The following is a 12,949-nucleotide window of genomic DNA, read 5'->3' on the forward strand; positions in this document are numbered from 1 at the left end:
AAGCCTCAGATACTGTAAACATAACCTTTAAACCTGATTGAAAATGCAAATAAATAATGTTAGAACTGGTTAAAAATAAAAATGGCTGATTTTTTTTACATGCTTCCAACAACAAGTTTTTTTTTTTCTTTGACTTTTTTTAAACCATGATCAACTATATCATCAAATTCTTTCATTGAGTGAGAGTACTACCTAAAATCTAATTTTAGTTCATACTGTTCATGGAACTGCTGAAAATTCTTATTTCTTTTCCATAGACATTATTGAATACTTACATGTGTTTTATACAATTGATATTTCATGTTGTTTTCAAAGGGCCCACATTATTTCATATACTTGATGAAGTTCTTTTCAAAGTTGAAAGCAGTATATTTTTCCATTCTAATGGATCACTGCTGCTGCTGCTGCTGCTGCTGCTAAGTCGTTTCAGTCGTGTCTGACTGTGCGACCCCATAGACAGCAGCCCACCAAGCTCCCCCGTCCCTGGGATTCTCCAGCCAAGAACACTGGAGTGGGTTGCCATTTCCTTCTCCACAATGGATCACTAAGGATGCTTGAATGAGAAAAACAGGATCTTTCTCTGCATTAGAACATTTGGAGTCAGCCCCATAGACAATGAATAAGGTTTCTGAAAACTGGCAACTTTTGAACTTTTGGAGCCAAGAATCCTGAATATAAACTTACCTATATCATTCTCAATAAAACAGAAAGAATAAGCTTTGTTTTGTGATGACTGAATAATGCATACATATATATAGTGAAGAGGCCATGGCTGACACTCCCGAATGTAACTCCTAAAAGGGTTAGGAATGTATACATACTGTATATTAAATCATTCAAGTGATGAATATTTCTAAACTTACTTTAGTTCATAAATTTCAGATCTAAGACCTCATTTTAATGTGCTACTGTTTATTGTTCTTTGTAGATACTAAGGTGGTGGGTTTTTTTTTTTTTTTTTACAATTTGAAGGTTTCTGGCAACCCTGTGTCAAGCCTTTTGTTGAGGATTCTTGTGTCTTGTGTCTGTGTTCATCAGTGATATTGGCCTGTAATTTTCTCTTTTTTTGTGATATCTTTGTCTGGTTTGGTATCAGGGTGATGGTGGCCTTGTAAAATGAGCTTGGGAGTATTCCTTCCTCTGCAATTCATTGAAGGCATTTCAGAAGGATAGGTGTTAACTCTCCTCAAATGTTTGATAGAATTTGCCTGTGAAGGCAGCTGTTCCTGGACTTTTGTTTGTTGGAAGTTTTTCAATCACAGTTTCAATTTCAGTACTTGTGATTGATTTGTTGATATTTTCTATTTCTCCGTGGTTCCATCTTAGGTTGTTTACCTTGCTCAGAATTTGTGTATCTCTTCTAGGTTGTCCATGTTATTGGTGTTTGATTGCCTGTAGTGGTCTCTTACGATCCTTTATATTTCTGTGGTGTTAGTTGTGATTTCATCATTTCTAAATTTATTGGTCTTCTTCATTTTATTCTTGATGGGTCTGGCTAAAAGCTTATCAGTTTTTTATAGCTTCTAAAAAGAACCAGCTTTTATTTTCATTGATCTCTGCTATTGTTTTCTTTGTCTCTGGTTTATTTATTTCTGCTCTGATCTTTATGATGCAGGTAAGTCTTTGGCACTATTTTTCGAACAGCATTGGCTCATCTTGTGTCTCTGTGTCATATTTTGATAATTCTCATAATATATCAAAAATTTTCATTATTACTATATTTGTTATGGTGTTCTGTGATTAGTGCTCTTGGATGTTACTATTATAATTGTTTTGAGGATACCACAAACCATGTCCATATAAGATGATGACCTTAACTGATAAATGGTCTCTGTGTTCTGACTGCTCCACCAATTGGCCATTCCCTGTCTCTCTTTCCTTAGGCCTCTCTATTCCCTGAGGCACAAAGATACTGAAATTAGTCCAATTAACAACTCTACAGTTGCCTCTAAGTATTCAAGTGAAAGGAAGAATTGCACATCTCTTCCTAGCATCTAAAACTAAAAATGATTAAACTTAGAAGAGGAAGGCATGTGAAAGCTAGGGCTCTTGTGCCACACAGTCAAGTTGTAAATACAAAGAAAATGTTCTTGAAGGAAACTGAAACACAGCATCCATTCTGCAGCCCATGAATCAAGGAGTAATTTAAACTTTCAAGTCTTACTATCTAAGAAATACATTTTGTAAGGCTGTAAGTGCCCTAGGTTGTAATTCCTCTAACATCTCTGGGCAAAGTAAACTGAAAACCTTCTGGAAAGAATTCACCATTCTAGATACCATTAAGAACATTTGTGGTTCATGAAAAGAGGTCAAAATATCAACATTAACAGCTGTTTAGAAGAAGTTGATTTTGACCCTCATGGATGACTTTGAGGGGTGAAAGACTTCTGGGGAGGAAGGAACTGAAGATGTCATGGAAATAGCAAGAGAAATAGAATTAGAAGTGGAGCTTGAAGATGTGACTGAATTGCTGCAGTTTCATGAAACAATGTCAATGAATGTATTGCTTCTTGTGGATAATAAAGTGATTTCTTGAGATAAAATCTACTCCTGGCAAAGATTTGCTGTGAGGATTATTGAAAAGATAGCAAAAGATTTAGAACACTATACAAACTTGGTTGATAAAGCAGTGACAGGATTTGAGAGAACTGAAGTTCTACTGTGAAGAGAATAGTATCAAATAGCATTTCGTGCTCCAGAGAAGTCATTCACGAACGGAAGCATAAATTGATGGATTGATGTGGCCGACTTCATTGTCTTATTTTAAGAAATGATCACAGTCACTCCAGCCTTTAGATAACTACCACCCTGACCAGTAAGCAGTCATCAGTATTGAGGCAAGAACCTCCCTCCACCAGCCAAAAAGATCACAGGTTGTTAAAAGTTCAGATGAGGTTAGTATTTTTTAGCAATAAAATATTTTAAAATTAAGGTATATACTTTTTTTCAGACATGCTATTGTTTACTTAATGGATTAATAGTGTAGTGTAAACACAACTTTTATATATACTGGGAAACCAAAAAATTTCTGTGATGAGCTTTGTCGCAACATTTGCTTTATTGTGATGGTCTGGGACCAAACCTGAAGTATTTTCAAGAAATAACCTGTATTAGGCTTTTATTCAGTTACTTTTCAAAATGTTTAGGGAGGGGATAAGAAAAATCACAAAGGACATTATGAAACCTGTTGTTCTTTGAAAACTCAATTTCAATTTTTCAGAGTATGTCTTTGAAAGTTAAAGATACGACTTTCATACAAATATAGGCAGGTAACAGAGATCTATTAACTTTTTAATGAGTGTATCTATAAGATGATGGAGAAGGAAATGGCAACCCACTCCAGTATTCTTGCCTGGAGAATCCCCATGGACTGAGGAGCCTGGCAGGCTGCAGTCCATGGGGTCACAAAGAGTTGGACACAACTGAGTGACTAAACACACACATACACATAAGATGATGATGCTCTTGGTTCCAAGAGTGTTTTAAGGATCTGAATATGTACAGGCATTTAGAAAGAATGTTATTAATGTTATAAGACTGTTAGGTTAGATACAAAATTGGTTCAAGTTGCATAATGCAATAAAACCATAAATGCTGAGGTTTTCTTCTGGACAGATCGGACAAAGTGTGCAATGCTAGCATGTAGCTCTGTAGTATCCGGAATCTAACCAAGAGTGACTAGCAAGTCAAATACAGTCCATTTTTGTAGAGAATTAAGCAGTCCTTGGGTGGACCCGTGAAGCACTGTCTTGGTGTGACACTGAAAGATCTTGCTCCTTCCCCTTATTACCAAGTTTTGAATAATTTTTCGAATAATCTGAAAATTAAATTTTGATTTTTTTGTTGTTTAACTCATTGTCTTATATAATTTAGACTAGAAACTACCATCTCAGTGGCTTCAGAGAGTGAAGAGATTAAAAGAAGGGAATGAGGATCTTCTCAATTCAAAATAAGCATTTTTCCCAGGTGACTGTTCACTCCACATCAAGGTCAACCAGGCAGGAGAAATTAACAATGAAAAGAGAACAGGACAGACATCTCCTGGGGAATGAGGCAAGTGGGAGGCTGACAGCCTTCCCTTCCCCCAGTAGGGCTGCCTTCATTTAAAGTGGGTAGCACAGGTGGATTCGATCTCTCATCTTTTGTAAAGCTGGTTGGGAGTGGAGCTTGGGCCAGCTGCTCTGGGCAGAGCAAGCCCCACTCCGCGCACGTTCCCCCGAGTCATCAGCTAATGCCTGGCATAAATTCTCCCCTCTCCTTGAGTTCGTTCATCCAGAGCTTTGAGGTTCTGGGCTGGGCGCTTCCTCTTGGGGACTGAAATAACGGGAGTGCAGACTGGTGTAATGCTACCAGCCCTCTTTCAGGGCTCTTCTTTTTCTTCCTGGGTAATAAACAGACACCAAAAACAGCAGTTATGATCCCCATCCCCCTTCTGGTTCCCTTCCAGCTTTTTCTGAACGATCTGTGCATCTCTGCGAGCCTCCATCCCTAGAGGGGGTAGCTCTTGTAAAACTGGTAGGAGACGTCTGGAAGAAAGCAAGTCCCCCGGGGATTTCAGCACCTGGGTAGAAACAGTCGGGCTTTCCAGGGGGTGGCCGGCACAGGGAGGCCTGGATTAAAGGCGGCGCTGGGCCGGCGGGATTGAGGTCCCGGAGAAGCGCTCCAGGTGCTCCTCGCGGGGGTCCGGGTGCGGCTGGCTGCCGCGCCCCGCCCAGCTCTGTCCCCGCAGCCTCGCGGGCTGCCGGGCTTTGTGGTTCGCCCGTGCGGCTGGGCCCCTGCTGGGGGTGTCGTACGAGCATGTGCAGACAGCAGCCCAAGGTAGAGCGAGCGTGCCGGGCGAGCCCTGAGACTGGCCTTGCAATGCCATGTCTGTGTGTGTGCTCTGACTCCCGGACAGCAGCCAGGGAGACGGCTCCCCGGCCGGACTTGGCTGATGTTTTCTTGTTTCTGTTTCAGCCTTCAGGATAATTCCTTCAGCAGCACCGCTGTAACAGAGTAAGTGATTCTTGCCAATACAATAAGATTTGCATGCCTTTCTCAGGAAGCAACTAACGTGAAGGTATCCTCCCCCGTCCCCAGCTGCTCTGGGTACTAGGTGCATTGTCTCCTGTAATCTGGGGCTGTGAAGACCGGGAGACGTGGGGGCTGATGGGGCCCAGAAATCTTTACAGGTTGAAATCAGCCTTTTAGCAACTATGGGAGAGCTATTAAAGCAAACTGATGGCTTACGGGAGCACAGTGCTCCCAGATTTGTGTTCTTGGAGTTCAGATTTTTGAAAAATAAATCTCGTTGACATGTCAGCAAGGAAGCTTTGTTGTGTTTTGCCAACACTGGTGTCTGTTTTCATGAGCACGCTGTGTACATTTACAGCAAGTAGGAGATGGATGTGAAATGACTCGAGTTGAATTCCAGCATGTGATAAATAGGCTAAACTTAGCCTCACCCTCTCCTTTCTACAGACTTTTAAGACAGTAAACTTTTCTTGCATGCCCTTTGTCAATTTTGTCTGCTGCCCTCAGAGATCTGGTTATTGTAGGACTGTGTTATCTACTCCTATGGCTAAAGCTTTTGATTGGGACAACTAATACCATTCAAACATGGAATGAAGGAGTGTAAATATTTTACTCAAGACCAGCATGCATGGTATTTTTTATTAGATATTTAGAGTTTATGCTTTTAATTCTTGTCATCCTTTCCTTAATGTTTTTCTAATACTGTATTATATGTATATGTTAAAAATTAATGGGTAGTGTATTATGCTAATACTATATGTAACTGATATGTAATTTACATATATACATATATGTATGAAATACCTATGCTTTATTTAGCAGTCTTTCTCTAGGCTAACTCATGGTGTTTACTTCTGGAACCTTACCATAGAAGTTACTCTAAATAGTTTTTCAGGAAAAAGAGGTGTATATGGTTATATGCTCAACTACATTTAAAAAATGCTGCAAGTTTGATACAGAAGTCCCAGTAGCTTGGGAACTATTTGCTAAAGTTCCCTAACAGGCAAATAAATGATGTGAGGTTCAAGTCACTGTATCAGCGACTTGGTAATGGAGGACTATAGGGCTTCCCAGGCCCTCTTGATTTTTACATTCTTTTGTTTCTCTGGATGCTACTCTCTTCAAGTTGAGCTTTGGGCTGTCTTAAGTGGAGTTACTTAAAAAAGAAAAAGATCCAGGGTTGATTTTAGAAGATCAGTGTAAAACACTCACTGAAACCTTCTTCCTGTTAATGAACTTGCTTGGTAACAGTGCTATAACTTTGCTTTCCTAAAAGCCTTAGAGTGGAAAGAGGTGCAGGCCAGAGATGAGGCTGTGACTCGCTGGTTTGGGTACATGGGTATTGCTTTCTTCCTTTTGCTATGTATACAGCACCTCAAGCTTCCTGGGCCTGACTCTCAGGACCTGGTGTGGCTGAATCCCCAAAGTCAGCCATAGGCATAGCAGCTTCAAAATGGAGTTCCTTAGTTTTAGATTTCACCTGGACATTGTTTTAAAAATGGTTTTAGTTAAATGCTAGGGAAAGTCTGGTACCTTGTCTTTGGGCAGTCCCCAAGGAGTTCTGATTGCATAAGACCTTGTTGTTGTTTCCAGAGAAGTGACAGTGATTTATTTTAAAAGGCACTGAGTGACAATTGGGATGCCATCTGGCTAATCTAAAAATCTGAGGGGCATATTTGAAGCATACCAAGCCTTCATAGGTGTAACAGTACAGTCTAGGGCCATTTATAACTAGTCATTGTCTAATATAGTATTTTCTCCTCTCAGTTTTCCTTGGTTCTTTAGGCGTGACCCCAAAGCCAGCAGGATCAGAATGTGCTATACTGAGACAGAAGTAGCAGGTGATTCAGAAATGTTCAGGTCTGGTCTTGGCATACAGCACTTGCCTCTATTCTACGGTCTAGATAAAAGGAAACATCGCCTTTCTCCTATCTCTGCCCTGCGCCTACTTCCTCCTACCCACCCACACATACTTATCTTTTCTACTGCCTGAAATTCTACCTAGAGATTTTTTTTTTTTTTTTGGATGAAGAACTCTGGTGGTGACCCTTATTAAAATGGAAATTTAAAAAGTCTGTGTCCCTGGGAGGTGGATTCAAATTGTCATTAATATTTTAATATAAATTATGTTATCAGCTAGCCTAACCTAACAGGGTTCTGCTTGGCCAGCTGGGGGTCTTTTAAGAGTCAAAGGGAGTGGAATTGGGAGGGACTCAAGGACACATTTTATTCTCTTCTTAATTTTTCCCATGCCTTGCCTGTCCCTATCTGTGCAAATGTGGCCCAGTTCAGTTTCTTTTTCCTACCCAGATTCTTCCAAGGTCAGAATGGCCTTGGCCTTGGTTCTCTATCTGTGTACCCTCTCATCTGTTATTTTTCCGTAGTCATTTCCTATGTTGCCCTGGCTAACTCGTTACTTGAAATGAAGCATATCCAGCAATGAATTCTGTGGCAAATTAGTTATCATCCAAAGCAGTAATTCTCAAAACCAAAGGACTGTCAGTATTATTTGGGGAAGGGGTTAGGGGCTTGTGAAAAATCCAGAGTTCCCAGGCTTTATTCTCAAGTGGAAACCTAGAGATGGGTGATCATGTTGGAGTCAGCCAAATGCTGGTCTGGGTTTTGTAAACCTTTAGGTCAGCATTGAACATTTTAGAAGCATACTGGTTATGTGGGGGAAAAGCAATCTAGTTTGAAAACTCACATTCCTTGGCCCTACTCTCCGAGAGTCAATTTAGTGGGGCTAGCAGTGAGGATGAAGCTGGAACTTGCTGTATTTTTCCATTTTTAAAAATTAATTTATTTCAAAAATTGAAGTATAGTTGATTTACACTGTTGTGTTCATTTCCGCTATACAGCGAAGTGACTCAGTTACACAAGTATATACATTCTTTTTTTATATTCTTTTCTATTATGGTTGATACGAGGAAATTGAATATAATGCAGCTTGCCATCTTACTCAGAGACTCCAGGTGATGCCAACGCAAATGGTTCTGGGGGCACACTTTGAGAAATCCCACAGGATTGCAGGCTGTACCTCTGCAATTGTGCCTTCAAGGAACACGATACTGCAGGGAATATGGCAGTCCCCTTTTGAGTACAGCTACATTTTATCTCATCACCAATCTGAGACCTCTGTACTTAATTTACCCCAAGTCAAAAAAGAGACTTATGGGTATTTCTTTCTCCACCATTATTCTAAAAAACAGGTCTTTCTCTCTCTCTTGAGCCTCTGGGAAGATAGACTGAAGAGACTATTTGGTGGGCGTAGTGTGGAGCAGAAGCCCCGCAGGCATCACTGCTTTATGCTTTGGAATCCTGGGAAATCCCTTAGCCACTGGGTGAAGGTGATGCTTACCTCACACCATTGTCAGGCTTAATTGAGATCATATGAAAGAGAAGATGAACTGGAAAGTACCTTTTAACTTTTTCTTGTTTGTGGTTGTTAGAGGAAGCAAAAGTCCAAGTAGAGAGATAACTAACTACCTTGAGCACTTCACAGGAAAATGATGGCAAGGACAAATTATTCATGTATTATCTGGGCAACCACAAATTAAAAACTCTTGGACTTAGAATCTAGTTGATGAGAACCTCAAAGGAAATCATTTGATAGAGGTCTCTACATTTTTACTGTGAACAGCACTAAGAAAAACATTTTATATTGCAATCCAGCACACACATACATATATGATTTATTTGAACAAGTTTCATGAAATAACACTTAGCCCTCACTATACTGACATTTTTTTCTATTCTGTTTCTCTACCAGTAATAAAAACAAAATGCTGATAGCTGCTGTCTAATTTCAGGATCCTGTAATTATTAACCCTGTATAATAGGTCACAATTTATAGTTTGAAAAACATTGTGCTAGAAGATGGTCAGCTTAATATTTATGAAGATCATTAAAGAGATTGGTCTTTAAATTCTTTTATCAGAATAATGTGTAGGAAGAGAATCTCATGCCCAGGACCAGTTGGGCACTTGATCTGAGTTGATTTTTTTTTTTTCCCCCAGAGTTGGGATATCTGGGTATGGGTTCCCACTGTGAAATCTAGTTTTATAATTGAGCCAGTATTGTGCATTTGCTGGGGGCTCCGGGGCAAGGACTCAGTAGAACAATCGGAAAGAAGATGTTAATTGAATAGAACTTGATGATCTTCACAGAAGCCATGGAAAACCCAATTGAACTTAAAGAGCTGTGTATGTGCGCCCTGGAAGCCATAGAGAGATCTATCTCATTGCCATATCTGCAAACTAGAAATTGTGTTTTCTTGGGCGATGGCTGGAGTTGTTCTGTAGTCCTGAAACTCTGATCAGCTAATTAGGTCTAGCCTCCTATTTCAGAAAGCATCTGCAACTTTGTATGTTCTGGTGCTGAGTTTCCATTTTTAACTAATTGTGCTTTGAGAAGAAAGATTAATAAATCAAATGAGGGGGATGAAAAAAAAGTTCTTGCCAAATTCTTGAACAATAGGTATTGTTGAGCTCGAAGGTTGAACCTTTGTTTGAACCCTAGTTCTTTGGAAGCAACAATTCTAGATTTTTCTTCTTCATTAATTTTTCTCCTTAGCTAGGTTGCTTTTATTGGGAAACATTTTAATTCACATTACAAAGTTTAGATGATCTATTAAAGCAGATGTGTCAAATAGTGGAGAACAAGAAAGCATTTAGGAATTATTGTTTTCCATGAGATGGACAGAGTGGGTTATTGAGACTTCAAAAATTTAAAAAAAAGGAAAAGCAAGGAAATTGATCCAAGGTTGCTAGAGTGGTTCATTTGCATGCTCTGGGTACATCCATGTTCCTCAGTGCTTGGCCTCTTTTTTATTTATATGTTTGCCTAGTTGTCCACTTCGGGGGGAAAACTAATCAGATATCATGAACAGGCTCAGAGGTTAATAGGGAAATGCTGTACAGGCCATACATTTTATCATTCATACCCAATTGTCAGACAAACACTGGACACGTACTTTAAGCAGTACACTTACAGTCAGCAGTGCTAAACATCATGAGCAGCTATACTTGGTGACAACTTATTGGAGAATTTTTCCATCCTGAACATTCGGGTTAAAAGTATGATTAGAAATAAAACAATTACTTTCCATTAGAAGTCTCTGTTACCAAAATCAGTCAAATATTCTAGAAGAAATTTTTCTTTTTTGACAGAAAACCCAACTTTGCATCAGTTTACTGTTAGTAACAAAATTCATTTACCTAGTTAAAGTCAGTCTAATCTTAATCCTGACAACATACACATTTTTTTTTTTTCAAAATTCCTTTTTCACAGACTTTTTGTCATTTTCTAAATCCAGACAAATTTGTGCTCTATTTCTTCATACAGAAACAAACAACCATAGGAAAAAATTATCACCATTTTTCCTCAACAAAAATATCTCCATTCTTTATACATTCTCTTTGTTGACAACATATATCCTACTTGCTTTACATATCAAAATGTTTCACTTATCATTTTTACATATGAGGACTCACCAAGAGTCCTCAACAGCAGTTACAATTTTTAACCCTTGAAAGTTTTAACAAAACCAAGAAACAAGTGGTTGAAATGTTACATCAGCATTTTCTGATTGCAAACTTAAGAACATTCTTCATAACTTCAAAAAAAAATACATTTTTTTAATAGCATAATTTTTCTTTAGTAGTACAACACATATGTTTAATAAACCCAACATCTTTAGTTTCCCTCTTGGTTTTACAAGAATACAAAAGTAGGTAATCAGTTTATGGAGTATAGCCAGATTAGCCAAATTATACTTTCAGTTTTAAAGCCTTTTTTTCCCTTTGTATAGTTAACCCAAGGCTGAAGATCCAGGCAAAGTAGACTGTGTTTGTGTTTCAAGGACATGATAAAAGTCACTCAAACTTTTTCTCAGGCATATTTTTGTTTTCTCAGGATCTGGAAAAAAGTGTTTTGTCAAGTTAGCTTTCCCTAACTGCATATGCAAAAAGAACCAGTTTTGTGAATTTCAGGGCTTTCATCTTAATCAATCTTCTTCAGATTCTGAAGAATACTGTAGCCATACATTGTCCAAAAAAATTATCTTTCTTTTTTAGTCATAAACTCACAACTAAATTTTTTCTTAATGAATTGAACCTGAATTTCCCATTTTATATAACGCAACAAGAATACCAATCAACACAAATGGAATATACCCTCACACACCAAACAACAGATCCATCATAAGCATCTCTGAAGGTGACCAGTACAGAGTTCCAAACAAACACTTTACGGAGTCCCAAAACAAATAGTCCTCAATGGTAGTCAGATGTCAGAACCAATTGGCAAAATGCCCCAAAATGACACCTGATGCTCACGTGACACTTGGTGCTCACAAACGGTCCTCAACATCACACATATGTCAGAACCAACTGGCAAAATGCCCAAATAGCACCTCATGTCCCAAACAGTTCTCAACATCAGGCACACATCAGAACCAACTGGCAAGAATGTCCAAATAGTAGTAGTGCTCACAAACAGTCCTCAACAGCAGTCAGAACCAGTTGGCAAGCACTCACAAATGGGAATGTTGCCTGTGTGCACACTGGTGGACTTACCTGGTTTTGGAGCTCGTCAGCTCATCCCAAATGCAGGTTTCCATTCCACCAAGAAAAGCATAAGTTGGCAGCCAGTGCCAATCAGGGGAGAAACAGGGAAGATCCTTAAATGGTTTTGGTTTTGGTTGTTTTAGGTACAGTTAATCTTCAGTTCCAGGGTGCTCTTGTTCCCATTTCTTTGTGGTCAGTTCTCAGAATTGTGGCAGCTCAAGTCCTGGGTCCAGCCTGGTCATCCTGTAGTTAACTCCTCCACCTGGGGTTTTGGTATCTGTAAGACAGCTCACAGGATATGGCTCAGAATATTAGGTACAGCTCTTGAGAAAGAATTAAAGGTCCTTGCCTATGCTTAATGACTACCTTATTCTTAGTCTCCTTAGACTGTTTTCCTTGGTTTCAGCATTTCTCACTTCTCACTTTCTTATTTGTCACTTAATCAAACGTATTCTTTGATTAAGGTTTTTTACAGGCACAAGGCAGGCAGAAGACATGGTGGGGGGAGGGGAAAGGACCATATACCGTTTCATGATGATGTAGAGGCGTGGGATTGTGAGGTGAGCGGAGGGAGGTTCAGGAGGGTGGGGGTATATGTATGCACACAGCTGATTCACTTAGTTGTGCAGCAGAAACTAACACAACATTGTAAAGCAATTATACTAAAAAAAGAAAAAGTACTGCTGCTCAAAGTGTGGGTTCACAAATTGTAACTAGTCTGAGATAAGAACAGTACAGAAATAGGGAGTATGCTTTTAATAACCTTTATAAGAATTTGACATTCCTGTGACATTTTTACCAAATTATTTCTCCACAGTGGATTGGAAATGGAAAACCAACTGGTCAGTCCTGAATCCCAAAAAGTTTAAGCACAGCTCCAGCTGCCTAAGGCAGTATTTGGAAGCAGTCAGTGCTCAGTAAATGCTTGCTCACTTATATCAGGCCTTTCCTGGTGGCTCAGACAGTAAAGAATCCACCTGCAAAGCAGGATACTTGGGATTGATCCCTGAGTCAGGAAGATTCCCTGGAGAAGGGAATGGCCACCTACTCTAGTATTCTTGCCTGGAGGAAGGCGCCTGGGAGGCTACAGTCCCTGGGGTCACAAGGAGTCGGACATGATTGAGCGACTAGGCACACACACTTATTTCAGGGAACAGACTTGCCGAGGGGCCCAGGTTAATGATTTGATTTCAATATTTATGAAATGTCTACTCTGGGGTAGCATTGTGGGCACTGTGGCAGTATATCCAGAAAAAGACACGATAGTTGTTTCTTTTCGTGGAATTAACAACTAATTAAAAAGATCTCAGAGGGACAAAGAAACTACATAACTAGGCAAGAACTAGATGGTTACTAAAACCACAGAAAGT

General features: G+C 39.4%; 1 protein-coding gene across 6 annotated transcripts in view; it reads left to right on the forward strand.

Annotated features, from left to right (window-relative positions):
- The first annotated feature begins 4,450 nt into the window (after positions 1 to 4,450).
- Positions 4,451 to 12,949, forward strand: part of LOC120860446 (protein FAM13C) — a 135,889-nt gene continuing 127,390 nt past the window's right edge. For 2 of the 6 annotated variants that reach the window (XM_040236244.1, XM_040236248.1), the window contains exon 1: positions 4,804 to 4,995. In XM_040236244.1, the coding sequence (XP_040092178.1) occupies positions 4,934 to 4,995 (62 nt within the window). In that variant the 5' untranslated portion in view covers positions 4,804 to 4,933. The other 4 variants (XM_040236246.1, XM_040236245.1, XM_040236247.1 and 1 more) reach the window with 4 other exon arrangements.

The sequence above is a fragment of the Oryx dammah genome, unplaced genomic scaffold (genome assembly GCF_014754425.2).
Source record: "Oryx dammah isolate SB20612 unplaced genomic scaffold, SCBI_Odam_1.1 HiC_scaffold_11077, whole genome shotgun sequence".
In the NCBI taxonomy this organism is placed as follows: Eukaryota; Metazoa; Chordata; class Mammalia; order Artiodactyla; family Bovidae; genus Oryx; species Oryx dammah.